At 45.6% G+C, this 27,458-nt stretch overlaps 1 protein-coding gene across 2 annotated transcripts in view; it reads left to right on the top strand.

Moving 5' to 3' along the window:
* The window catches only part of dctd (dCMP deaminase), a 40,632-nt gene that overhangs the window by 7,420 nt on the left and 5,754 nt on the right, over positions 1 to 27,458 (top strand). The window contains exons 3-5 of one of the 2 annotated variants that reach the window (XM_071407372.1): positions 4,130 to 4,265; positions 12,310 to 12,426; positions 24,943 to 25,039. In XM_071407372.1, coding sequence (XP_071263473.1) covers positions 4,130 to 4,265; positions 12,310 to 12,426; positions 24,943 to 25,039 — 350 coding nt within the window. The remainder of the gene's footprint in view (positions 1 to 4,129; positions 4,266 to 12,309; positions 12,427 to 24,942; positions 25,040 to 27,458) is intronic. The other variant, XM_071407371.1, reaches the window with a different exon arrangement.

A 27,458-nucleotide genomic window follows, 5' to 3' on the forward strand; every position in this document is an offset into this window, starting at 1 on the left:
GAGTTAGTGCCTTTAGAAAGTATTCACACCTGTTGACTTGTTCCACATTTTATTGTGTTAAAGCCTGAATTCAAACTGGATTAAATAGATTTTTTTTCACTCACCCATCTACACATAATGACAAAGTGAAAAATTCAATTTCTTTTCATCCCAAAAAACTCCATAGTCCTTGCCAATGACAAGCATACCCATAACATGATGCCACCACCACCATGCTTGAAAATATGAAGAGTGGTACAATGTTGTGGATCCATCTTCAGTTTTCTTCGATCACAGCCATTCAACTCTAACTGTTTCAAAGTCCCCTTGGCTTTGTTCTGTGTGTGTGCGAGTGAGTGCACATGAGATGCGTGTCTAGAAAACCTCCCTGGTCTTTGTGGTTGAATCTGTGTTTGAAATTCACTGCTCATTTGAGGGAACTTACAGATAATTGCATGTGTGGGGTACAGAGATGAGGCAGTCATTCAGAAATCACGTTAAACATAATTACTGCACACAGTGAGTCCATGCAACTTATTGTGATTTGTTAAGTTCAGGAGTAAAATGTTTCTTATTTAGCCTTGCCATAACAAAGGGGTTGAATACTTATTCACTCAAGACATTTCAGCTTTTCAATTTTTTTAAAACATAATTCTACTTTGACATTATGGATTATTGTGTGTGTGGGCCAGTGACCGAGAATCTAAATATAATCCATTTAAAATTCTGTCTGTAACACAAGTAAATGTGGAAAAAGTCAGGAGGTGAGAATACTTTCTGACAGCACTAGTTACCAACCAGCCCAGAAAGAACGATGGGGGGGGTGGGTGATGGAGATCAAGAGACAGAGGGAATGAGAGCGAGAAAGAAAGGTAGGAAATTTCAACAAGTCTTCTCTAATGACCTCTCCTTTCTAAACTAGTTCAGGATGTTGTCTTGTCTCCACTTGTCTCCGAGAGAGAGAGAGAGAGAGAGGTGGAGGCGATGGGGATTAGAAGAACGACGGAAAGAAAAGTTTTTAAGCCAGCCAAGCCTTCCCTGATCAAAACGGTGTGAGGATGAAACAGAGGGTTGGCGCTTTAGTCGTCTATCCTTCCTTTATTTTCTCCTTTTTCCCTCTCAGAAGAAAGGGATATCTGGCGCCGTTTCATGTCTCTCAGCGACGGGTCCTCACGAGGCCTCTGTGTTTACAGACCGCCACGGGGGGCCGAAGGACGAAGCTTCCGCCTTCCGCTTTTGCCACAATTCCCCACCATTTATCTGACCACCTTAGTTGACGCAGTCCACCAACAAGAAAGGGCGGTAGCTTATCCCTCAGTGGGCACTCTCTCAAGAAGCCACTGTTTCTTAGTCCCCCCCCCCCCCCCCCCCTGTCAATGTGGTCGTGTGTACGCTACAGCCTCTGTTTTAAGGCTCAGCTCTCTCTAGTCTTTACCCTCTTCCCTCGTCAGATGTACCCTTCAAATAGGCCCCCTACATTAATTCAGCAATGCTCTCTAGACAGGCGCATGTGTGCATAGCACAAATCCAAGGGGAAGCGAGTCGAGACTGAACTTAATTTGATCTGTGATCTGAACAGCTACACTACGTATCATCTTCTAGCTTCGTCTGACTTTGTCTTAGTCAGTCCTATGACACAGAGAAGGACCCTCTATCATTTCTCGCTCTCTCCCTCTCTGACTCGCTCTCGTTCGTCTTTTTGTCTCACCCTCTCGGTCTCTATGGTTGACTTCGTCTTTCACACATTTCTCTGACACACTTTTATCATTCTAACATATGAGTGATGGAGCTGGGTGGAGAGTAGGGAGGGGTTGATGTATTGATGGATGGGGTGAGGCTGGGGGGGGGGGGGGTGCGTGGGTCTTTTTAAAGTGATAAGGGGCCTGGCGGAGCGTTTCTAGCCCTGATCAAAGCACAGCGTCCTGGGGAGAGCCATGGCGGGGGGTGGGCTCTCTGGGTCGTTTGATGTGTTGGAGCTATGCCAGTTCACCTGGGGAAAACTAACAGTACAGTGAAGGGCATACGGTTCCGTCGCCGCACCCTCATTGGTTAGATGACCGATCATTATTAGCCAAGAAGTGGTTAGAAAACGTCAATGTTTTTGCGAGTTAGATTAGAATCCCTCCTGATTGGCTGTTCTACTGTGTTCGTTATGGTGGAGTAGAGGTTTTGTGCTTGCATGTGATTCCTGATAAGTTGATGTCCCCCCCCCCCCCCCCCACTCTCATCTCTCTTGCTCCATCTCTAATTGGCCTAGCTCTCAGCTGGAGAGCCCTCTTCTCTTTCCCAACTCTCTAAACCACTGAACATTGACCTCCACCCTTCATGCCAAGTTGCTCTGCCTCTACTTACAGTGGGCTCCAAAATTACTGCCACCCCTGACTGGCAATGCAAAAACAATACTTAAAAAAATATAAACAATATAATCATAGAGAGACTCAAAATACCAACATGTGAGAAATACTGTACTTTTATTAATGTTTCAATGGAACCCACCAAAATCATTTATTGATTTAATTAAAAATCAATGTCCTCCAAATCAAGGTTTCACAATTAATGGCACCCTTGAAGATGATTGTAAGTAACATATACCAAAATTAAACCAGAAACTTAAATTTAATTGAATTGAATTCATTGAAGTCTCAAGGAACTATATTGAGCCATTACATCACTTCCTGTTTCACTAGGGTATAATGAGGTAACACACATGCAATATCCCTTTGCCATCCAACACCATGAAGAAAACAAAAGAACTGGCAGTTCAAAAGAGACAGATGGTCGTAGACCTTCATAAATCTGGTAATGGCTACAAGAAGATCCACAAACGACTGAGCACTGTCAGGGCAATTATTTAAAAAAATCAAACGATATGGAACACTTGAAAACCTTACAGGTAGAGGATGCAAATGCATTTTGCCCCCCAGGATAGGGAGGAGGATGGTGAGAGAAGCAACAAAATCCCCATGAATCACTGTGAAAGAATTGCAGGCCTTGGTGGCGTCTTGGTGTCACCAGGTTTCAAAAAGCACCATCAGACGCCACCTCCACAACCACAGGCTCTTTGGAAGGGCTGCCAGAAGAAAGCCCTTTCTGACCCCAAGACACAGACGCAAACGCTTGGAGTTTGCCAAACGTCATTTAAATTATGACTGGAAGAAGGTGCTCTGGTCAGATGAGACCAAAATTAAACGTTTTGATCAGATACAGCATCGGCATGTTTGCTGTCGAAACAGAGATGCATACAAGGAGAGGCACCTCATACCCATGGTGAAATATGGTGGTGGGTCAGTGATGTTTTGCGGCTGTTATAATTCCAGAGATCCAAGGCCACTGGTTAAGATTTGATGGTATAATGAATTCCACCAAGTATCAGGCAATACCTCAACATACCTCAAGATCCACACAGAAATGGTTCTGTGACAACAAAATCAATGTTCTGCCATGGCCATCTGTCGCCGGACCTCAATCCAATCGAAAACCTGTGGGCTGAGTTGAGGGCAGTTGATAAGCGCAAACCCAAGAACGTGAAGGATCTTGAAAGGATCTGCATAGAGGAATGGTCCAAAATCCCTCCAAATGTGTTCCCTTTCCTGTAATGTTTGACAAGGTTAAGACTCCATGCTGTTTATCCTTGCCAGAGGTGGTTGCACTAAGTACTAAATGAGGAGTGCCAATAATTATAAAACCTTGATTTTGGTGACATTAATTTTGTATTAAATCATTGTATGATTTTGGTTGGTTCCATTGAAACATTAATAAAGTACAGTATTTCTCACATGTTGGTATTTTGAGTTTATCTCTAATTATATTGTTTATATTTTTTAAGTATTGTTTGTGCATTGCCAGTCAGGGGTACCAGTAATTTTGTAGCCCACTGTATACTTGCATCAATGTTAAACTCTTAGACCTACATGCTAGGCTAGATTGGGTAGAAAAATATCTTCTCACCCAAATACATAATGTTTTGCTATTTTTTTGTTGTTGAGGGGGAACAATGATACGCCCAGTCACATCTTCTAGCCTAAATGCAACACAGTTGAGAAATAATATGCGCACTCTGTCTGAACGTTAAATGAACTCTTGTTCTCTCTCTCTCTCTCTCCTCTCTCCTCTCTCCTCTCTCTCTCTGTGTGTGTTTCCCCCCCCCTAGGTTGGAGCATGTATTGTTAACCAGGAGAATAAGATAGTGGGCATCGGCTACAACGGCATGCCCAACGGCTGTGATGATGACCTGCTGCCCTGGTCCCGCTCTGCTGACGACAGACTGGATACCAAGTATCCTTATGGTAGGATCTACCTAGGAACATCACTATAGTACCACAGTCCACTACCAAGTATCCTTATGGTAGGATCTACCTGGGGACATCACTATAGTACCACAGTCCACTACCAAGTCTCCTTATGGTAGGATCTACCTGGGGACATCACTATAGTACCACAGTCCACTACCAAGTATCCTTATGGTAGGATCTACCTGGGGACATCACTATAGTACCACAGTCCACTACCAAGTCTCCTTATGGTAGGATCTACCTGGGGACATCACTATAGTACCACAGTCCACTACCAAGTATCCTTATGGTAGGATCTACCTAGGGACATCACTATAGTACCACAGTCCACTACCAAGTATCCTTATGGTAGGATCTACCTAGGGACATCACTATAGTACCACAGTCCACTACCAAGTATCCTTATGGTAGGATCTACCTAGGGACATCACTATAGTACCACAGTCCACTACCAAGTATCCTTATGGTAGGATCTACCTAGGGACATCACTATAGTACCACAGTCCACTACCAAGTATCCTTATGGTAGGATCTACCTAGGAACATCACTATAGTACCACAGTCCACTACCAAGTATCCTTATGGTAGGATCTACCTAGGGACATCACTATAGTACCACAGTCCACTACCAAGTATCCTTATGGTAGGATCTACCTAGGAACATCACTATAGTTCCACTATCAAGTATCCTTATGGTAGGATCTACCTAGGGACATCACTATAGTACCACTACCTACTATCCCTGCGGTAAGATTTACTTTAATATCACCACAATGAGGAACCCTAGGTTAATGTGAAAACCTACAATATATATACACAGTGTACAAAATATTAGGAACAACTTCCTAATATTGGTTTGCACCCCCACCCAATTCGTTGAGGCATAGACTCTACAAGGTGTCGAAAGCATTCCACACGGATGTTGGCCCATGTTGACTCTAATGCTTCCCACAAACCGGTGCGCCTGGCACCTACTACCATACCCCGTTCAAAGGTATTTCAATCTTTTGTCTTCCCCGTTTAACCCTATGAATGGCACACCTACACAATCCATGTCTCAAGTCTTAACAATCCTTCTATAATGTGTCCCCTTCCTTCCTCTACACTGATTTTGAAGTGGATTTAGCAAGTGACATCAATAAGGGATCATAGCTTTCACCTGGTCAGTCTGTCATGGAAAGAGCAGGTGTTCTTAATGTTTTGTATACTCACTGGTATGCTGGTTCCATAACTTGATGTAAGTCAGAACTAGGTTAAAACAGCATGAGCTTTCCTTGAAATACTTGGAGCATTCGATTGAGCCTATCCGGAGTGCCATATGAGCGGTATTAGCATTTTTGGGTCTATTCCATTGGTTCCAATGCTCCCAACAAGGTCAATCCATCTTAACTAAAGCATTTGAAGGGAAATGAATGGTTGAACCCAGGCCTGGGCAACATGCTGGCCACTTCAGCAGCTAGTGAACTGTGAACCCCAACTGACATGCTGCTAGGCCATAATCACACTAGCCACTTGAACAGTACTAGCCAGTCCAACATGTGAAGTGTGTGCGGTGATTGACTCCTGCTTTCTCACCCCCCCGATGCCCGGTCTCTCTCGCACTCACAGATGCTAGGCTCCATCTGTCTGGGCCGGCTTTTTCCTCTCAAGACCACATGGTGCGCTTTTTCACACTCATCCTCATTCTCTCTCTCGCCTCACCTCATAGCTGCCTCTCATTACAGTGCACAACCTCTTTCAAACCAGACAAGCCCTTAACAATAAGCAGTAGTCAATCCCCTGTTGTTGCAAAGGCAGTTGTTGTTTAACGGCGAAACAAGCGTCACCCGCGCAGACAACACAGCTGAGGCCAACAAAGAAGAGAGGGACTACTCGGCAGCACAGATGGGGTTTTAATGTAACACTGAAGATGGAGGCCGGTGCTCTTAACTCCAACGAGCGGGAAAGGAGAGATGTTTTTGTGCAGTTGTCATGGAAACCAGGTAGTTTGAGGGTGAAATGAGAGCAGGTGGCACACACTGGAAAATAAATGTATTTCTGGGGAAATGATAGAATAGTTGGATGGAAGGTGGAATGCTCTCCTGTCGCCAACTGCTTGCTCGTACTATCGGTTTCTACTTCTGAGAGAGAGCGTGTCCTTGTGAGAGTGAAAGCTTTTACAGTGAAATGATTCAGTAGCTATACCTCTGTTCTACAAGGACATCTTGATTCTTGTCTCAGCCCTTGGAAGTCTGAACTAGAAGAAGTGACACAGTTTCACCTGAAGAGGGCGCTGGACACTACCACTTCCAGTTAGTCTCCTTGTCCTCTCAAAACTCAGTGAACGTACACACACACAACCTAGAGGGAACTTGCTACTAGTGTGTTCTCTCCCAACTTCTGATTTTGATGATATTAGCCCCGACTCTGCCAACCACGACTGGCGTATTTTCAAAATTTGACTTGTAAGCCTTGAGAGCTCATGATAGGTAATAGGACCAATGGGGGCAGTTAGTTTGTGAAGTGAAACAAGTACATCCCTAGTACATAAGTACTTACTAATCATATGCAATTGTAACCTATTAGAGATACCTAGGGTGACCAGACATCCCTGTTTTCTGCTGCCAGTCCCCGGTTTTGGTGGTCTGTTTCTGAAAAATGTCCTTGTTGGACCTTTTTATAAGAACGTTTGATTGGTGATGCACTAACCATCCCATGAATAACCATGGCTAGAAAGTGTCTCCAACAGCATAGGCTACCAGACTTGGGTGGTTTTTGAATTACTAGATGGGCTAAGATTAAGAGAACTGGAGGGGTAATCCATTTTGTGTCTTAATTAATGAAAGTATTGGAAAGAACTACAGCGGAAATTGATAGTTAAATATAGTTCCAGGGCATGCCACTTTTTTAAAATGTTATTTTTTTTATTATTTTTTTTGCGCGGCTATACCCCACCCGTAAAAATAAAAAAATAATTACATTCCCAGATTTTCGTTTCATAAATCCGGTCTCCTTACCTAGGGCTTTTCAGAGTCATACTTTTTACTGCAATCACATACAGTAGGACACCGACACATTGAATTGTTTATATACAGTGTAGGCCACTCTTTGGGAAAAAGCTAGACTATTCTGAATGGGTTTCGGTATGGAGTTTAGAAGAGAGAAGGGGGGGTGGGGGAAGAGTGATAGAGAGGGCTGAGGGCACAGTTGGCAGACTGTGGGCAGCAGATGCCAGCGTGGGAGACTATCAGCGGTTGCCATGGCGAGGTGTGAAGAGGCAAAGCACTAAGAGCATTTTGTCAATATTTTGGGGGGGTTGATCTTTTAAACCCTTCCTGACCCCCCCCCCCCCCCCCCCCCCCCTTACAAATAGTGTGTCTCAAATGACTTTCTACCTCTATAATATCACAATATGTTGCATTGTCCCACTTAGTTTAACTAGAGGGAATGTATGATCATACTATAATATACAGAGAAGGACAGTATATTCAACACGATTAATACTGCGTCCACCCTTTCTACCTTTTCTAAAAGCTCATTCAGAAAACCCTTTCTTCCTCAGTAACTATTGTCTCTCTGTTCTGTAGATGAATCGTTCTTTAAGTACTGTTAATAAAGAGACTGAGATGAGAATGAGAGGAGAGGAAGTTAAACCGTTCCCTTGGCAGTGACATACACACTCCCTCCCTCAGCAAAACTATCCAGGAAAAGTAGAAACTCGGTCCTCAGCCCGTAGCCCTGTTCTGCTCCCGACCCGGTTCATTCCTAATGCCTTATTCGGACCCATTAATTTCCTACTAACACAAAGGAATAGCCATGTAATTGCTTGAGCCGATGTAGCAAAGTTAACGGCCCTCTATTTGTCTGCTGTGTCGGTTGGCTCTACAGCCTCTTTCCCACTGGGCACAGTCTTCTTTTGTTTTTGATCTCCCTCGTTCTCTCTCCCTCAATCTCTTTTCTCTGCCTTCCCTCCCTATGCCCTCTCTCCATCTCCCCCCCTCCCTCGCTCTAGTCTCTTCAGGGTTGTGATATCTCTGGCTATGGGCCAGGCACTTTCTGGTGTTCCCTGGCAGCCGAGACAGAATCTATGTTCCAAGTGACTCCCTAGTCCCTATTTAGTGCACTACTTTTGACCAGGGCCTATAGGGAATAGGGTGCAATTTGAGACGCAGACATAATCGAGAGCTTTAGAAGTCACATGACTCGACAAGCCTGTGGGAATCAGGGAAGACATGCGTCTTAATCAGGGTGACTGGCTGTATAGGCCATAGGCTGTAGTGCCGCAATATTCTATTTGTGCTGCAGTGGTTATATTAGCACATTTGTTTTTTGTGTGAGTGTGTTGACTCTGGGAGAGAGTCCGAATACCCATAGCCGCGTCCTAAATATTTGTACGTTTTGAGTATGCAGGAAAAAATTACGTTTAATACTATGCGACGTTTTGAAAATTGAGTATACTTTAAATGTCCGGATGTCATACTCGTGTTGGCTTTGACCATAGCTGAGCAATTAGATAAGGGGATGCGCTACTGAAATCAGTGAATAGCGTGAAACAGCGCAAAGACACATTCTCAGTAAGCGAAAATAGAATGTTTTTTATTATGTGAATTTTCGAAAATGTTGATGGTTTAAATGCCAGGATGTTATACTCATCTCAGCTCTTTATCTAGTAGAATTAGATGCACACTTTTCCATAATGCATTGGAAGAGGTGGGCTGCGAGTGATGGGCCCCATTTTCTCTTTGAGTAGCCAAACCAAAAAACTAAGCTACTTAATTGGGAAGATGCCGAATAGCGAATCTTCTGCAGCGGTGTTCAAAATGTAGGCTAGGTAGATTTTGTTCTTCTTAAAATTGAGTATTGCATCGTAGGCGTTTTAAAAATATAATTAGTGGATTTCTGTTTTCTCATTGAAAAGTTTCATTTTTCTCTTGGCCTTCTAAACCATCTTTGGATTTCTGACAATGTCGGCACCGGGGACAAGCCTTAGCAGTCATTCTGATCTCGTTCCCAATGATCAGTGCTGTTAGTGTATTATGTTGCTGTCCAGCAGTTCTGAATTCGCCATGCACCCGACTGTCCAGGTATTTCTGTGCCATAGCCTTTTGATTTGAACAGTTGAAAAGTTTTGGTGTGTGTATATACTAGGCTGTTTGATTTAATTGAATATGTTACAGCACTTTGGTTTCACTAATAAATATGTTCAAGTGGAAAATATTTACCTACGGTATAGGTTGAATGTGATAGGCCTACTCAGGCTGGTTCTAAGCAGACTATATCTCCATTCCTATTCCTTTCAGAGTTTAGAGAAATTAATCAAATTGGAAGTGAGCCATTATCAGGCTGGTTAATGTGATGCATGTTTGTTGAATTTTTACAAATCCACCCGCACTCGGCCCCGCCCCACCTACTCAACCAGTCAGGAGCTGCTACTTTACTAAACTGTGTGCGCTAAATAGTATGCGGCGATGAGTACATGCATTGTATGCAGTTTTAAGTATGTAGTACGCTAGTATAGGTATTCGGACATGGTGTGTTTTTTTTAAGGTGCATACAAATACAAAACTCCCATGTCGGTTGGCAGGTGGGCAATCTTGATCACTGACCTCTCAATAGCTTCTCTAATTGGCTACAGTGGTCAGAGAGCACCTAACTGACCATCTGCCAGAACACACAAACACGCACACACACACTTTGCATGTGTGCAGTTTCTCTTACCTAATAGCCCAATGCCTACTACTACAGATATTACAATTGTAGCCTTATAGAAACTTCTGCAGGGCTTTATAGGTTGACAATGTACAGTCCTAACCCTTCAGTGCACTCCAGTCTATCCTTTCAATTCCAGACCCCTCCCTCTGGCTTCCTACAGAAACCCTATACACTGTTCTATTGGGTCACAGGCAGCCTAACATCCGCATGCAATTGGCTACAGGTGTTCCAGAATATTCCATTCCAACATTTCCAGACAGACTGTACATTAGACGCATCACTGTTTCATCACAGCTTTTTCTAATCGCCACGGGAACCAGATAATTAATCTCCCGAGTTCAGGAGAGAGGGTTCCACGAAAAATATGGAAAGTCAAACTAACTGCCCAGTTAATTTTTGAAGGAGTTCTTTTCGAATTCTTTGTCTCACCGGTAATTGAAAGCAGTTTGAGTTGAGACCTGAAGCTTTGTGTGTGGAGATACCTGACGCTTTAAGGATGTATCCAGTTAATATGCAGAGGTTAGGGGGGGTTGCTTAGCTTGGAGGACAGAGAGGGAAAGCGAACTGCCGAAAGTAAATGAGTTGGCGAATATCCAGACAGCCCTTTTTTACATTCAAAGGATGTAGGCCTATTTCTTCCTCCAGTCCACTTCAGAATAATTTAGAAGGGTTTAGAGAAACACCCTAGTCTTTTCTGTCTAGTTTCTCCCTACCTCTCTCCACGCTCTTTCATAAAGATATGTTTATGTTTTTGCAGATGGAATATATTGGGCAACATATTGTGCTTAGCTGTGCCCAAGTCTTCTCGTGCTGTTTGCAAAGCTAGGTGAAGAATCACTTATTTCCCCTAATCTATTTCTCACCCACTCTTTCTGGCCAATGGGTGTCTCTCTCCCCTCTTCCTCGCTCTTTCTCTTTCATGCACTCGCTCTCTGCTCTGTATCCACTTCTCGTTAGAAGGGGGAAATGTAATGAGATTCTATCTTCAAACCCAGGATATGTTCTTCATCCCATCCAGGGGTATCCTAAAAAGCCCTCTTAGGGTTGCCACTGTCCAGGTCCTTGTGGAAATTTGCTGCCCAGTTCATAGCGTGATGCTAGACACAATGTAAAGTATTTTATTTTTTTATGTAGCCATTTCTTTGTGAAACTGGGTAAAGGGGGGGGGGGGGGACCTTGTAGAAAATGTCTAATCATCTTCAAAGGGAGATAATTGGCCGTAATAAAGGCTGTAATATGCAATTACAAGGAACAGCAGTCTCGTTAGCCAAGACCACACACACTAACACACTTTCTTAACATCCCTCTTGTCCAGAAGGTCTCATGGTTACTGGGGATAATTGCCCTCTACCTGGGAAGGCCATTCTGGTAAACCTCAGCTGATTTTTAAGAGCACAAATGGGTCATTTAATTACCTGTTTTCAAGTAACCAACTCTGCAGCTAATTGGGACCAGAAAAGGCTTTTGTGAGGTCCACATTTATTAGTCAGTTTTAGGAGCAGTCTTAAAGGGGGATTGGCTGTTGGGTCACAGTGCGGATCACTGTTCATTAACGCTATTCACCAGTGGTGGTAATGGTAACTACCACTGCTCTAATGGTAACTGAGACCAGTGACTGTAACATTAAACAGTGCTCAGGGTAATATCTTATCATGTTCCCCAACAAATACATGCTGCCATGACAACCGATTGCACAAATTCTCCAAGTGAACCATCCGTCGGCTCTTTCTCTCAATTGGGCCTGATCGTATGAGTTCTGCTTGCTTGCTGTGAGCGCAGTGGACCAACGTGCATGTCATGCCCAGTCGTGCCGTGCTCTGTTGTTGTGCCAAAGCAAATCCGCCGCAGTAGCGGGTGGCGGCGAGGTTGGCTGGCTGGCATGGGGCTAGTGGGGGGGATATGGTAATCACACTACAGTTTGGGGGTTGGTGGGGGTGCTCCGTAATCGGCCACCGTTGCTGATGGGGCAATTCACTTCCCATAATTAACGTTAGGAATGAGTCATTTTATGGCTGCCATGGTGGAGGAAAGAGGAGGCATCTGTTCAACTCAGTACATCACTTTCCACTGGACAATGGGAATTAAGGCCCAAAGTGAGGCTCAAAGTGGAATTGCTGAACTAGGATCAGTTTAGCCTTTTTAGATCAATTAATGAGATTATATGGACGGGGGGGACCTGATCCTAGACCAGTTGATTCATTGTATGTGGCTGTTGGAACTAGGAAAACTCTATCTGCATATTAATACGTCTCTGTTTTTGGTTCACTGCCACCCCTGGTGTGTTGACTCTCTTCCTCCCCTTCTCTCTTCCTCCCCCTCTCTCTCTTCCTCCCCCTCTCTCCTCCAGTGTGCCATGCGGAGCTGAATGCGATCATGAATAAGAACTCAGCGGACGTGAAGGGCTGTTCCATGTACGTGGCTCTGTTCCCCTGCAACGAGTGTGCCAAGCTCATCATCCAAGCAGGTGAGACCCCACACACACACAGATGACCACACGTGCGCACTCCTCCTCCTCCTCTTTCTATACCTCTTCTCTCAGGGACACACACACACACGCTCCTCCCTCTCTCGTCCTTGACTCAGCTATTCACAGCGAGACACTTCTCCTCCTCTTCCACTAAACACATCCTCTTTCTATGTTTTCTCTCTATACATCCCGGTTGACAACCACAATGCATTGCTGTTTAGCTTACCTGACATTGTATTTAGCCGAAGTACCATACAGTATTCACTCTGTACAGTATCAGTTATGCAGGTATTAAGACTAACGCTGACGTGATGGCTTTGATGTATGGGCAGACACACAACAATCATCTGCTAGTCTTCCCTTTTTGATTTAGCTTCCTGCTGTACCGGTGTTTGTTTACCAAATGGCAGTCTATTTTTAATGTAATTTTTTTTATACTAATTCAACTGCAGTGATTGTCCCGGGAGCAATCTCAACAGATTGTCAACGGAGTGTGTTGGGTGCGTTTGATCATCGACACCGCTCGTGCGTGTGCCGTGGTACAGTCTGTGTGTCAAGGTGATTCCGACAGTATGCTCGGCGAGGGAGCGACGACCCCTAACGGCGCACAAGGTTTCAAAGGGGGGGTGCAACCCGTACCCCTACCCCTCGTTTGCTCCCTCCCACCTATGATAGAAAGCGAGACGATTATACTCCACAGCCTCCGCCTTTTTCAAACAGCAACACAAACAGCAAGCAGAGCTTCTTTTTCCTCTTTCTCCTTCGCTCGCTCTCTACCGCTTTCTGCCCGTTGCTCGAAAAACTTTCCCTCTCCCGTTATCTTCCCACAACCCCCTGCTGTTGCTCCTTAGGCGAGAGGCCCTCCTGGAGCTGCATACGGAAGTGAGACACAGGCACACACACACACACTCTACTCCTACACACACACACAGAGCTATATATACTGACATGTATGCAGGCATGCATACACACACTCATAGCTCCGACACTCCTACACACACTATTTCACTCTGATTTACCTTGCCAGGCCCTCTCCCCGGCACAGTGGGGTGTAAGCTCCATCTCCAGGCTCCTACTTCATTAAGGAGGGAGTTTATACACCACTTCCCGTTCACCTGCACCTTCAAGAGGAGAAAGGAAACTAAACAGCAACAAGTGCCGTGCTTCACAAAGGTGGCGTGTGATGACTGTTCGCCCTGCTACTAGAAAAAGCTTTTTTCCTCTCTGAATCTCTTACTAATTCTCTCTTTTTCTTTCCCTTTTTCTCCCCAACTCTCTCTCCTATCTATCTGTCTCACTGTCATAACAGCATGAGGAGAATCAGAGGGTTTAACAATAGATGTGTTTGATATTTACCGTGAAACGTGTTAGTGAATCCGATAGGCCTACGGAAGGCAGCTGGGCTCAATTCCACAACGCTGCACCTGTTCGTCTGGTTTTAATCTCTCACTCTAGAAATGGGCTTATTTCCATTCAGCCTTGATGACAACTTCTCCATGTGTGGGGTCAAAGAGAGTGTGTTTGAACCTCTGAAACCTAGGGAATATGTTCAAGTACAGCGTGGGCTGCGCTCTCTGTGTGTGTGTTTGTGCGTCATTCTGTCCGGCCGTTGGGTCGTTTGTGTGTTTTAATAAATGCGCCTCACGTACCGACGAACAGAACAGCTCAGCTCTCTAAGAACGGTAAGGGATCCTCCGAGTCCTTTTTTTAAGTAATGTTTGCAAGGCCTTGAAAGTTAGCCTCTCGGCCCCTCAACGTGTGTGTGTGTGTGCGCCTTGAACGAAACCCTCTTGGCCTCTCAATACACAGGCTCTTCAGATGAGAGATGGAGGGAAAAAGAGGTGTACTCTTTTGGCTTTAGGGGGCACTGTGGTCTTATCATTCTCACCGCTCCCCCTCCTTTTCTCTCAGTCTCCAGCAGGACACCCATTCAATCAACGTTTGAACAAATCTCTGTTGGCTTATTTTTGGACTGGAGTTCAAATGAGTTGTGCTGCTTCTCAGTAACTGTGTGGAGCCACCCAGAACTCTCTCCAATCTCTTTCCACCTTTTTATCTTTGGCTTTTTTCTATCCTTCTGTTTTTCTCCCATTTTCACTGGCTCTCTTTTATTCACCCAATTACTTACTTTTACTCACTCCTTTCTCCTCCACCCCTTTCTCCTCCACCCCTCCGTTACCAGTTAATGGTACGTAACTATTTTCAGTATAAATCCTCTAAAATCAGCCTCATCTATTATATTCTCAGCCAGTCTCAGTTCTAATGTGAGGAAGCTGCTCCTGTAGCCTGGCCTGACTCCCGCGCCGGTAGTGCTGTAGCCTGGCCTGACTCCCGCGCCGGTAGTGCTGTAGCCTGGCCTGACTCCCGCGCCGGTAGTGCTGTAGCCTGGCCTGACTCCCGCGCCGGTAGTGCTGTAGCCTGGCCTGACTCCCGCGCCGGTAGTGCTGTAGCCTGGCCTGACTCCCGCGCCGGTAGTGCTGTAGCCTGGCCTGACTCCCGCGCCGGTAGTGCTGTAGCCTGGCCTGACTCCCGCGCCGGTAGTGCTGTAGCCTGGCCTGACTCCCGCGCCGGTAGTGCTGTAGCCTGGCCTGACTCCCGCGCCGGTAGTGCTGTAGCCTGGCCTGACTCCCGCGCCGGTAGTGCTGTAGCCTGGCCTGACTCCCGCGCCGGTAGTGCTGTAGCCTGGCCTGACTCCCGCGCCGGTAGTGCTGTAGCCTGGCCTGACTCCCGCGCCGGTAGTGCTGTAGCCTGGCCTGACTCCCACGCCGGTAGTGCTGTAGCCTGGCCTGACTCCCGCGCCGGTAGTGCTGTAGCCTGGCCTGACTCCCGCGCCGGTAGTGCTGTGTCTTTAGTCCTGAGAGTTGTGTTGGTGAAGCGCGCCAAACTATCTCTCTTCTCAATCCTCAGCTCAGTTATGCGTTGGTGCATTTAGCCTTAACGCCTCAGTATGGACTTTGAATTGAGGAATCATTATCCGTCTTAAGATCGTTGTACAGAAAATGAAGAATATTTATGTTGACAAGCGGACGGCACTGTCCTAACGCTGTAATTACAACCTAGCAGGTTATCCGTCCTCTGAGTCTACGTAGCTAATTCACTGGTTGCCCCTCTTCACCCCTCTCCTCCCAGTGGCCTCGCTCCCATTGTATTCCCATTAGCTAATCTGGAGGCCTTTTGTTGCTTTCCTAATCCCATTGGAATGCTCCTCCATAGTGTCTCCCTCTCCCTCTCCTGTTTATGACTGGCCCATTACAAGACCTGCTATTGTAAGTCACTTCAAATAAAAAATCGAATAACATTTTATTTGCCAAATACAACTCTTGTAGATTTAACTGTGAAATGCTTGCTTACAACCCCTCACAACAATGCAGAGTTTAAAAATTAAATGGTAACACACGAGGAATAAAATACAAGAATGGAGCTATATAAAGGGAGTCCCAGTACCAGATTAATGTGCAGATGTAGATGCACTATATATACACAAGAATGGAGCTATATACAGGGAGTCCCAGTACCAGATTAATGTGCAGATGTAGATCCACTATATATACACAAAAGTATGTGGACACCTCTTCTGGATTGGATTTGGCTATTTCAGCCACACCTGTTCCTGACAGGTGTATAAAATCGAGAACACAGCCATGCAATCTCCATAGCCATACTTTGGTAGTAGAATGGCCTTACTGAAGAGGATGCCACCTTTCCAACAAGTCAGTTTGTCAAATTTCTGCCCTGGTAGAGCTGCCCCAGTCAACTGTAAGTGCTGTTATTGTGGAGTGGAAACAACGGCTCATGAAGTGGTAGGCCACACAAGCTCACAGAACGGGACCGCCGAGGGCTAAAAATTGTCTATCCTCAGTTGCAACACTCACTACAGAGTTCCAAACTGCCTCTAAAAGCAACGTCAGCACAACAGTTTTTTCGAGAGTTTAATGAAATGGGTTTCCATGTCCGAGCAGCCGCACACAAGCCTAAGATTACTATGCGCAATGCCAAGCGTCGGTTGGAGTGGTGTAAAGCTCGCCGCTGTTGGACTCTGGTGCAATGGATATGCGTTCTCTGGAGTGATGAATCACGCTTCACCATCTGGCAGTCTGACGGACAAATCTGGGTTCGGGGGATGCCAGAAGAACTTTACCTGCCCAAATGCATAGTGCCAACTGTAAAGTTTGGTGGAGGAGGAGTAATGGTCTAGGGCTGTTTTTCATGGTTCGGGTGGCTAGGCCCTTTAGTTCCAGTGAAGGGAAATCTTAACACTGCAGCATACATTCTAGACGATTCTGTGCTTCCAACTTTGTGGCAACAGTTTGAGGAAGGCCCTTTCCTGTTTCAGCATGACAATGTCCCCGTGCAGAACGCAAGGTCCATACAGAAATGGTTTGTCGAGATCGGTGTGGAAGGACTTGACTTTCCTGCACAGAGCCCTGACCTATACCCCATCGACCACCTTTTGGATGAATTGGAATGCCGACTGTGAGCCACGCCTAATCGCCCAACATCAGTACCTGACCTCATTAATGCTCTTGTGTTTGAATGGAAGCAAGCCCCCACTTCACTGTTCCACCGTCTAGTGGAAAGCCTTCCCAGAAGAGTGGAGGCTGTTTATTTAAAAAAAATATATATATTTCACCTTTATTTAAGCAGGTAGGCCAGTTGAGAACAAGTTCTCATTTACAACTGCGACCTGGCCAAGATAAAGCAAAGCAGTGCGACAGAAAACAACAGAGTTACACGTGGGATAAACAAACGTACAGTACATAACACAATATAAAAATCTATATACGGTGTGGAGTGGAGGCTGTTATAACAACAAAGGGGGGACCGACCCCATATTTATGCCCATGATTTAGGAATAAAATGTTTGACGAGCAGGTGTCCACATACTTTTGGTCATGTAGTGTATATACATTAAAGGTGTGTGTGTGTGTGTGTACTGTTCTTTCCATGACAGACTGACCAGGTGAAAGCTACAATCCCTTATTGATGTCATTTGTTAAATCTACTTCAATCAGTGTAGATGAAAGGTAGGAGACGGGTTAAAGAATGTTTTTTAAGCCTTGAGACAGAGACATCGCATTCTGAGGATGAATGGGCAAGACAAAAGATTTGAGTGCCTTTTGAATGGGGTAAAGTAGTAGGTGCCAGGCGCACCGTTTCAGTGTGCCAAGAACCGCAACGCTGTTGGGTTTTTCACACAACAGTTTTCTGTGTGTATCAAGAAAGGTGCAACTCAATATTAAGGTGTTCCTAATGTTTTCTACACTCAGTGTATAGTCTAGTAAGTGTGCGTAGGGCCAGGAATATAGTTCAGGTACCATTAATTCGCTATTTGGAGCCTGTTGGTCGGAGAGCCGGTACCCTTTGCCGGGACGGTAGCAGAGTGAACAGTCTATGGTTTGGGTGGCTGGAGTCTTGGCAATTTTTTGGGCCTTCCGTGATATAGAGGTCCTGAATTACAGGGAGCTTGGCCCAAGTGATGTACTGGGCTGTCCGCACCACCCTCTGTAGCGCTTTGCTGTCAAGGAAGGTGCATTTGCCATACCAAGTGGTGATGCAGCTAGTCAAGATGCTCTCGATGGTGCAGCTGTAGAACTTTTTGAGGATCCGAGGGCCCATAAAGTCTTTTCAGCCTCCTGAGGGGGAGGAGGCGCTGCCGTGCCCTCTTCGTGGGTATGTGTGGACCATGTTAAGTCCTTAGTGATGTGGATGCCAAGGAACTTGAAGCTCTCGACCCGCTCTATAACAGCCCTGTTAGTGGATGGGAGCATGCTCTCCCTTGTTTCTCCTATTGTCCCAATCAGCTCCTTGGTCTTACTGACGTTGAGGGAGAGGTTGTTGTCTTGGCACCACACTGCTAAGTCTCTGACCTCCTCCCTGTAGGCTGACTCATTGCCGTCCGTGATCAGGCCTACCGCCGTCGTGTCATCCGCAAACTCAATGGTGTCGGAGTCGTGCACCGCAACGCAGTTGTGGGTGAACAAGGAGTAATAAGCACACACCCCTGAGGGGCCCCCGTATTGAGGGTCAACGTGGCATAGATGTTGTTGCCTACCCTCACCACGGGGCCCGTCAGGAAGTCCAGGATCCAGTTGCAGAGGGAGGGGCTCAGTTCCAGGGGCCCTAGCTTGGAGGGGACGATGGTGTTGAATAAACATCATTCTCAAAGTTATTTCCCCTCTTTTCCAGAAATTGCGTCATCTGTGGATCTGTTGTAGCGGGTCTGGGATGATGGTGTTGATGTGGGTCATGACCAGCCTTTCAAAGCACTTTGTAACTACGTATGTGAGTGCCTCTGGGCGATTAGTCATTTAGGCAGGTTACCTTGGAGCTCTTTGGAACAAGGATAATGGTGGTCATCTTGAAACATGTTGTGATTACAGACTGGGACAAGGAGAGAAAATGTATGTGAAGACACTTGCCAGCTGGTCTGCGCGTGCTTTGTGAACACGGCCTAGTATTCCGTCTGACCTGGCGACCTTGTGAACATTTTGCTCACATTGTCCACTAAGAGCAGGTTCACACAGTAATCCGGAAGGCACAGTGTTATATTCCTCGAAGCGAGCATAAAAGGCATTTAGCTCGTTTGGGAGTTCTACATCGCTGGACAACTCATGGCTGGGTTTCCCTTTTTGTAATCCGTTATCTTCAAGCCCTGCCACAAACGACAAGCGTCGGAGCCAGTGGAATAGGATTCCACCTTCCTCCTATATTGTCCTTTTGCATGTTTGATGTCTTGTCGGAGGTCATAGCGGGCTTTCTTGTATGTGTCCGTGTCCTGTTCCTTGTAAAGCTCTGATATTGCCTGTAATACATGGTTTTTGGTTTGGATACATTCTTATAGTCACTGTGGGGATGACATCTATGCACTTATTGATGAACCTGTGGCTTTTGTGGTAAACTCCTCAATGCTTAAAAATAAAGGAGAGCCGCACACTCTAGGAGCTCGGATGCAAAAATATTTAATTTACCAACGTTTCGACAGGCAAGCTGTCGTCATCAACTCCTCAATGCTATCAGATGAATCCTGGAACAAATCCCAGTCTGTACTAGCAAAACAGCCTCGCGTCTGCTTTATCCAACCACTTCCGTATTGAGCGCATCGCTGTACTTCCTGTTTTTGAGCATTTGTTTGTAAACAGGAAGCAGGAGAATGGAGTCATGGTCAGATTTTCCAAAAGGAGGATGAGGGAGGGGCTTGTGTGCATTTCTGTGGGTAGTTTTAGCGCCCCTAGTGGCGCGTTGATAGAAGCGCGGTAGAACAGTTTCAAGCGCCCAACGTTAAAGTCTCCGCTCACCAGAAACACTTCCTCTGGGTAAGCTGCTTGTTGTTTGTTTATGGCCCCATACAGCTTGAGTGCCAGAGTGGTGTTGGCTTGTGGAGGGATGTAGACAGCTGTGATAATTACAGATGAGAACTCTTGGTAGGTAAAAAGGTCTGCAGCTCACCATGACCTATTATATTCACCAGGTGAGCAAAAGCTAGAGATTTTCTTCACACTTGAAGCAGCACACCAGTTATTTTGGGGGGAAAACACTCCTCCACCTTTCGACTTCCCGACGCTGCCGTCCGATCCTGCCGCTGCATGGAGAATCCACCGTGTACTACGTGCATAGCGTCATCATCCAGCCACGTTCCAATAAGACATGATACTGCAGCTTTTCAAGCCTCTCTGATAGGAGACTCTCGAACGAAGCTCATCCGTGTTATTCTCAAGTGATTTGTCAATAGAACGGAAGGGAGCGCCGTTCGGCTTTCACCTCGTCTCCCACGTCTACGCCTGCAGTGTTTTGGTAGCCCATGGAACAAAGGAATAGGGTCCGGTATGAAGTCAAAATCTAGGTTATAGTAGCTGTTGATCTGATGTCCAGAAGTGCTTCGGCGGTCTCATGTGGCGATTAATATGAGCATTCTGTACAAAAAAAGTAAAGATAATCACCATAAGTCACTATATAGTACATTTGAGTTGGAACTCGTAAGCTGATGCCCTTCCTTCCACTTAGCCATAACAAGAAGCCGCTTTCTTCCTCACCTCAGATTTCCCTTTCCTCTTTCTCATTCGGTCTCTCGACTGCCACATATTAGTCTCCCCTCTCCTTTTTTCCTTTTGCTTTGCTTTCCTTGACTGATATTGGTCTCTCTCCTCCCCGTCGTAGCTGGTCAAAAGGATGCTTAAAACATGGATTCATGGGAGTCCCCTCAGTCTACTGGGCTTGGACTGACTCCCCAGCGCCTGCCTGCCATCCTTCTCTGCCATCTTGTCACTTTGGGATGCGTCTGTCACAGGCACATGCTCTCACAGGCATGCACCCGCACACACACACACCAACTTCCACTACCACTCTTGTGAGAGTGGGATGATTTGAAATGTTCTAAAGTTTTAGTCTGGTCCCAAATGGCTAGCTACCCTACCCCCTCCTCCTTCTCTTCTGAACTACTTAAGCTGCCCTCAATGGACAAGTCACTGTTGTGGAACGTTCCAGAATGTTATGTTTTTTTTACTACTCAAACGGTCTCTCTGGTTCCAACTAGAGTTTTCCATCCCAGCATGACTGGTCACTAGTTTTCCGGTGTTTCTGGTTAGTTTGATAACAACAATATCAAATAACGTTTGATTTGTCACATGCGCCAAATACAACGGGTCTAGACTTTACAATTTAAATGCTTGTTTACGAGCCCTCTTAAAAATAAGAGTGTGCAAAGCTGTTAAGGCAAAGGGTGGCTACTTTGAAGAATCTCTGAAATATATTTTGATTTGTTTAACACTTTTCTTTGGTTACAGATGTGTTATTTCATAGTTTTGATGTCTTCACTATTATTCTACAATGTAGAAAATAGTAAAAAATAAAGAAAAACCCTTGAATTAGTAGGTGTTCTGAAACTTTTGACTGGTAGTGTGTGTGTGTTTTTTATATATATTTATATTTTGGCTGCAATATATTTGTCTTTGTGAGTCTGCATAGAGCCAATGCAGATAGTCCGGGTAATTATTTAGCGTTCTTAAGGCTTGGGGATTGAAGCTGTCTCTGAGCCTTTTGGTCTGAGATCTGATGATCCAGTGACATTTGCCAGACGTTAGCAGAGTGAACAGTTTATGACTTTAGTCTTTGGCAATTTCGGGCCTGCCTTTTACACCGCCTGATCTAGAAGTCCTGGATGGCAGGGAGCTCGGCCCCAGTGATGTACTGGGCAGTCTGCACAACCCTCTAGCGCTTTGCGGTCTGTTATCAGTTGAAATGTATTGTTTCTCAGTCTTCAATCTACAAAATGTTTTTCTTTTTGCAAGTCTGTTGTCTTGGCAACGGCTAGAGATGGATAAAAGGCTTTGTTTTTTTTAGACATGATAAATGACACAGTGTGCCGTGCAGGCCTTTTCTTTTGACAGTATCTACAGAGGCATCGGTTTTCTAAAAGGTTGGGATGTGCATATCACCCTCAGTATACTTCACAATAAATAGATATCTCTCAGACGCAGAGAGAGAAAACAAATGTGCAGATATTTTCCTTCTTACGTTTTTATATTTAAAATATGGATCTGTTTTCCTCTGTTGCTTCACTATAGATCAGTGGAAAGAAGTCGTTGTGGGTGATTTTCAATAGTACATTTCTTCAATTCCGAACCTTTTTTTTTAACATGACTACTACTGGCGTCTCAAGCTGTCAGACACAGAACCACATTTACATTTAAGTCATTTAGCAGACGCTCTTATAGGAACTTCAGATTTTTTTGCTTGTATTTGGACAGTACCAGGGGAAGGAGAGACCGATTAGTAGAAGCATAGGCAGAATGTGGCGGGGGGGTGGTGTGTATGTGGTTTTTGAGTCAAGACCACGACTGCTTGACCAGATTCCGACACTCAGAACCCCATCTCTATGGTCGTAAAGCAAACCTCCATTACCCCCCCCCCCCCGTCTTGGCTCTGAAGGATGTTTTAGACGGACTAGTTTAATTTCATCCCATTTGCTTTTAAATTATGTGTATCGGCTACCATACACTAGACTGTCCTTGGCGACTTGTAAAGCTCCCCGTTTGATGCAGAAGGTTATCTGGAACTGTGTCTCAAGCAGTGTGGATGTTGTCTTTTCTCTCTTGGAAGCTGCGCTTTCAAACGGAAACACACCACTTCTCCGTGCTACAGCCTGTTAACTCAAGGCCGTCGATTGGGCTGATCTTGGATCCTCTACATGCTTTTCCTTCTTATTAGAGCTGTGAGGCAGTGAAGCCCCACTTCATAACCACTGCACCCCCAAACGACCATATCTCGGCCCACAGACCAGACACACAATCCCACTCTGACACGCAACGCCTTCCTTACACACATCAAAACGAAATGCCCAGTTGCCCAATTACATAGTAAGGACATTATTCACACACACGATTCTGTGCCAAAATAAACCATTGTCATTTCAAGCCGTCTCCCTGATTCCCCCTCTGTGCTACTTAGGCTCATTTTGGTCTGACAGCATGAGCACCACCTACTGCTGGAGCCCCGCCTTCACCATCTCCACAACCAATCATTATTCCCCTTGGAGTTCAGCTAAGCGCTAATGCCAAATCCTGCAGAGCCCTCACTAGGCAATATTGACGGTGCATTTTTATTCATGGTTTGTTTATTGGCTATACATTTGGAACACTGGCATTATCCCCTTTCAGACTGCTACCATATGTAAACTCACACCTGGACATTACTTCAATAAGTAAGCAAGTTTGATTAAATGTGTTTATTTGCGGTTATTTATTTTTGCGGGGAACACCTTTTTTATTTTTTTGTTTGTGTACAAGTTCTTCCCAAGAAAGTCATAGGTTGTGTGTTAATGTATGTAGATTCACACTCATTGCATCTCTGTGCTTTTCAAAACCAATACACCTAGGAATAAGGATAATACCTTATATGCAAATCCAAATATCAGAGAGATTGTTTTCAGCGGGTGATTTATGAATAAAGGAACTCGCCCCACGTACTGTCTCTGCACTCTGTGGGCTTCTACGGCTGCAAACAATCCGACCATAAAGGTCTTTGTTACTTCCACTTGGGAGAAGTGACACTTTGTGCATTTCATCTATTTATCTGATCCATTGTTAGCCCAGGCACCGTCGCTGCACACATTCACATATGCTTTGTTGTTTTCGTACATATTTATTCGCTGCTAATGTTTCTTTTGAATAGTTGTCTGTATAGATGTTGTGAAGTAGGCTAAACTCTTGTAGTCGTTCAGACCAGTGTTGTTGTTTTTCAATCCTGATCCTGGGGACTCAAAGGGGTACATATTTCTGCACTACACACCTGATTCCACTAGTAAAAGGTTTGACGGTGTGTTGTGTTTGGGCAAAAACACACACATGCACCCTGGATTACCAGAATTAAGAACCACTGGATCAGGCCATAGCTTTACTGTGATTACAGTTGGATTTCAGTAGCTCCACATGCTGGCATTTCTCACCCTTTTATTAACATCAGTGATAGGAGTAGTAACTGTACAACAACTGGTGTGATACAAAGTGACGAGAATATGATGAGCGTAACAGTGCAGTCCATACCAGTTGAGTGGATATTATCACCACTGTTTGTCTACTAGAAGGGGTAAACCTCTATGCTAGAGGCTAGCCTGTCTTTTACTCCCCGTAGAGCTGGTGCTGCTAACAGTAACACCACCAGTCAGCCCTATAGTCAGTCGCTCTTTATCTACTGTGGTGAATAGAATTCACTCTGCGTGGTCTCCCCTCAGCGGATCACAGAATAAATACCAGCTCTTTCACAGTTTCCCGCAGATGAAACTGTCCGATAATACAGGGCAGGTGAGACTGGGAAGCCATGCTGGGTAAAGCTGAGCCGGATTGAGCCAGCGGCTCCTAAAGCTCTGATGATGCGGGGAAGATATCAGGCGGGCTCAGCACAGAGCCATGGGGGACAACCAATCCTATCTCTGCAGTTTAGGGGGGTTTCAGGGGGTGTTGGCAGATAAGGCGGGCACCTGCTGTATGTGACCTTTTGCCAGAGTGAAATTGTGTGTGTTTTGTGTAGGGAGCTGCAGACCTCCCAAGCATGATGGTACGGTAGATATACTAATCGAGCCAGGCCCTGTTGTATAGTGCTTAGTGTCTCTCTCACTCTCACTCTCTCTCTCTCACTCTCACACACACACACACACACACACACTCAGAGACACACACCTCCATTAAGTTGGAAGGGGGTGCTTTTAAAGATGACAGCTGGAGTTGGTAGATTTCCTGCTTCGTCGTTAGTTCTCGGTATTGGACTCAGCCTGCTGTTGAGGGTTTATCGACCGCCCCCATACAGTACACGTGTGTGTGTGTGTGTGTGTGTGTGTGTGTGTGTGTGTGTGTGTGTGTGTGTGTGTGTGTGTACACACACTCAAAATTGCACCCCCTCATCACTCAGCAGGGTTTACTGAGGCCTCCCTCCCTTAGTCACCACTCACCATCATCCCGAGCCTGTCCGATAGATAATTGACTCTCTCCCTCCCTCTTTCCCTTCGCTGTCTCTTACCTACAGGTATAAAGGACGTGATTTATTTGTCAGACAAGTACCACGACATCCCTGAAATGACTGCCTCCAGACGGCTGCTTAACTTGGCAGGGATCCAATACAAGTGAGTCTCCTGAGCCGCCATGTGTGTGTTGCCCCTGGATGGAGGGACGAGGATGTTATGATGACTTAATTGACATCTGCCAGCCAGAGAGGGCTGACAGTTCTGTGTGAAAAGGTTTCCAAACAAACAGGGTTGGAGCTTAGATGGCGCTCTCCTGGGAGTTACATGTGTCTTTGAACCTGTATGTCAGAGGGTTGGGGCATGGTGTGTGAGGGGGTGGGGTTAGTGCCTGGATATGGTTGTTTCAGGGGTGTAAACCTACCCACTAACTACCTGTCCTGGGACTACTGGGGGGTCAGCAGTGGTGGAGAGAGAGATTAAGGGGTGGAGCGAGAGATGGCTGTTAGAGGATGGGGTGAGAGGGGGCGGTGTGATGGAAGGAGCAGGTAGATATTTTGGTAATGTCGTCTTGTCTCTGTGTCTACATATTCTATACTGAACAAAAATATAAACACAACATGTACTGTTGGTTTCATGAGCTGAAATAAAAGATCCCAGAAATGTTCCATACTAACGAAAGCTTATTTCTCTCATTCTGTGCACAAATTTGTTTACATCCCTGTTAGTGAGCATTAATCCTTTGCCAAAATAATCCATCCAACTGACAGGTGTTGCATATCAAGAAGCTTATTAACCAGCGTGATCATTACACAGGTGCACCTTGTGCTGGGGACAATAAAAGGTCACTCTAAAATGTGCAGTTTTGTCACACAATACAATGCCACAGATGTCAAGTTTTGAGGGAGCAGGCAATTGGCATGCTGACTGCAGGAATGTCCTCCAGAGCTGTTGCCAGATAATTTAATGTTCATTTCTCTACCATAAGCCGCCTCTGTTTTAGAGAATTTGGCAGTAAGTCCAACCGGCCTCACAACAGGCCTTTTTATGGGGAAGTGATTTGCTGGTGACAACGTTGTGAACAGAGTGCCCCGTGGTGGTGGGGTTATGGTGTGGGCAGGCATAAACTAGATACAACGAACACAATTGCATTTTATTGATGGCAATTTGAATGCACAGTGATACCGTGACGAGATCCTGAGGTTTGTCGTGCCATTCACCAACTGCCATCACCTCCATGTTTCAGCATGATAATGCACGGCCCAGCCAGAGAGGGCTGACAGTTCTGTGTGAAAAGGTTTCCAAACAAACAGGGTTGGAGCTTAGATGGCGCTCTCCTGGGAGTTGCATGTTGCAAGAATCTGTACACAATTCCTGGAAGCTGAAAATGTCCCAGTTTTTCCATGGCCTGCATACTCAGACACATCACCCATTGAGCATGTTTGGGATGCTCTGGATTGATGTGTACGACAGCGTGTTCCAGTTCCCGCCAATATCCAGCAACTTCGCACAGCCATTGAAAAGGAGTGGGACAACATTCCACAGGCCACAATCAACAGCCTGATCAAGTCTATGCGAAGATGTCACACTGCCTGAGGCAAATGGTCACACCAGGTACTGACTGGTTTTCTGATCCACACCCCTACCTTTTTTTTAAAGGTATCTGTGGCCAACGGATACATATCTGTGTTCCCAGTCATGTGAAATCCATAGATGGGGCCTAATAAATGTTTTTCAATTGACTAATTTCCTTATATGAACTGTAACTCAGTCAAATCTTTAAAATTGTTCCATGTTGCATTTATATTTTTGTTCAGTGTATACATTTTAGAAATTCATATACAAACATTGAAAGCATTTAATGAGACAAATGTACAACTCTCGTTTGGCTTCAGTCATGGCTGCAGCATTTCTTAATGACCAAGCCAAAAAACTAGGCAGCCCCCCTTTTTTAAGAATTATATCTTCATATTTTTACAATGCGATGCGGCACATTGCCAACGCACATTGCCAAAGAGCCTTCTATAGGCTTTCTTATTACCAAATGAAAGCCTATAGCCGGCAAAACAATACCTTTACATTCAATATTGTTTAGATATTCAAATAGTTTAATTGAAACTTAAACAATTCCCAGAATCAAATAGGCTATAAAAATAGCCTTCATTTATTGAGTACCGGTAGGCTATTGGCTACTTTTACCAGATGCGCAGGTTTAAACTTGAGTTTAAGGGCCTCCCGGGTGGCGCAGTGGTCTAGGGCACTGCATCGCAGCGCTAGCTGTGCCACCAGAGTCTCTGGGTTCGCGCCCAGGCTCTGTCGCAGCCGGCCGCGACCGGGGGGTCCGTGGGGCGACGCACAATTGGCCTAGCGTCGTCCGGGTTAGGGAGGGTTTGGCTGGTAGGGATATCCTTGTCTCATCGCGCTCCAGCGACTCCTGTGGCGGGCCGGGCGCAGTGCGCGCTAACCAAGGGGGGCGGGTGCACGGTGTTTCATTCCGACACATTGGTGCGGCTGGCTTCCGGGTTGGAGGCGCGCTGTGTTAAGAAGCAGTGCGGCTTGGTTGGGTTGTGCTTCGGAGGAC

This window comes from Salvelinus alpinus, chromosome 6, assembly GCF_045679555.1.
Source record: "Salvelinus alpinus chromosome 6, SLU_Salpinus.1, whole genome shotgun sequence".
Taxonomy (NCBI): domain Eukaryota; kingdom Metazoa; phylum Chordata; class Actinopteri; order Salmoniformes; family Salmonidae; genus Salvelinus; species Salvelinus alpinus.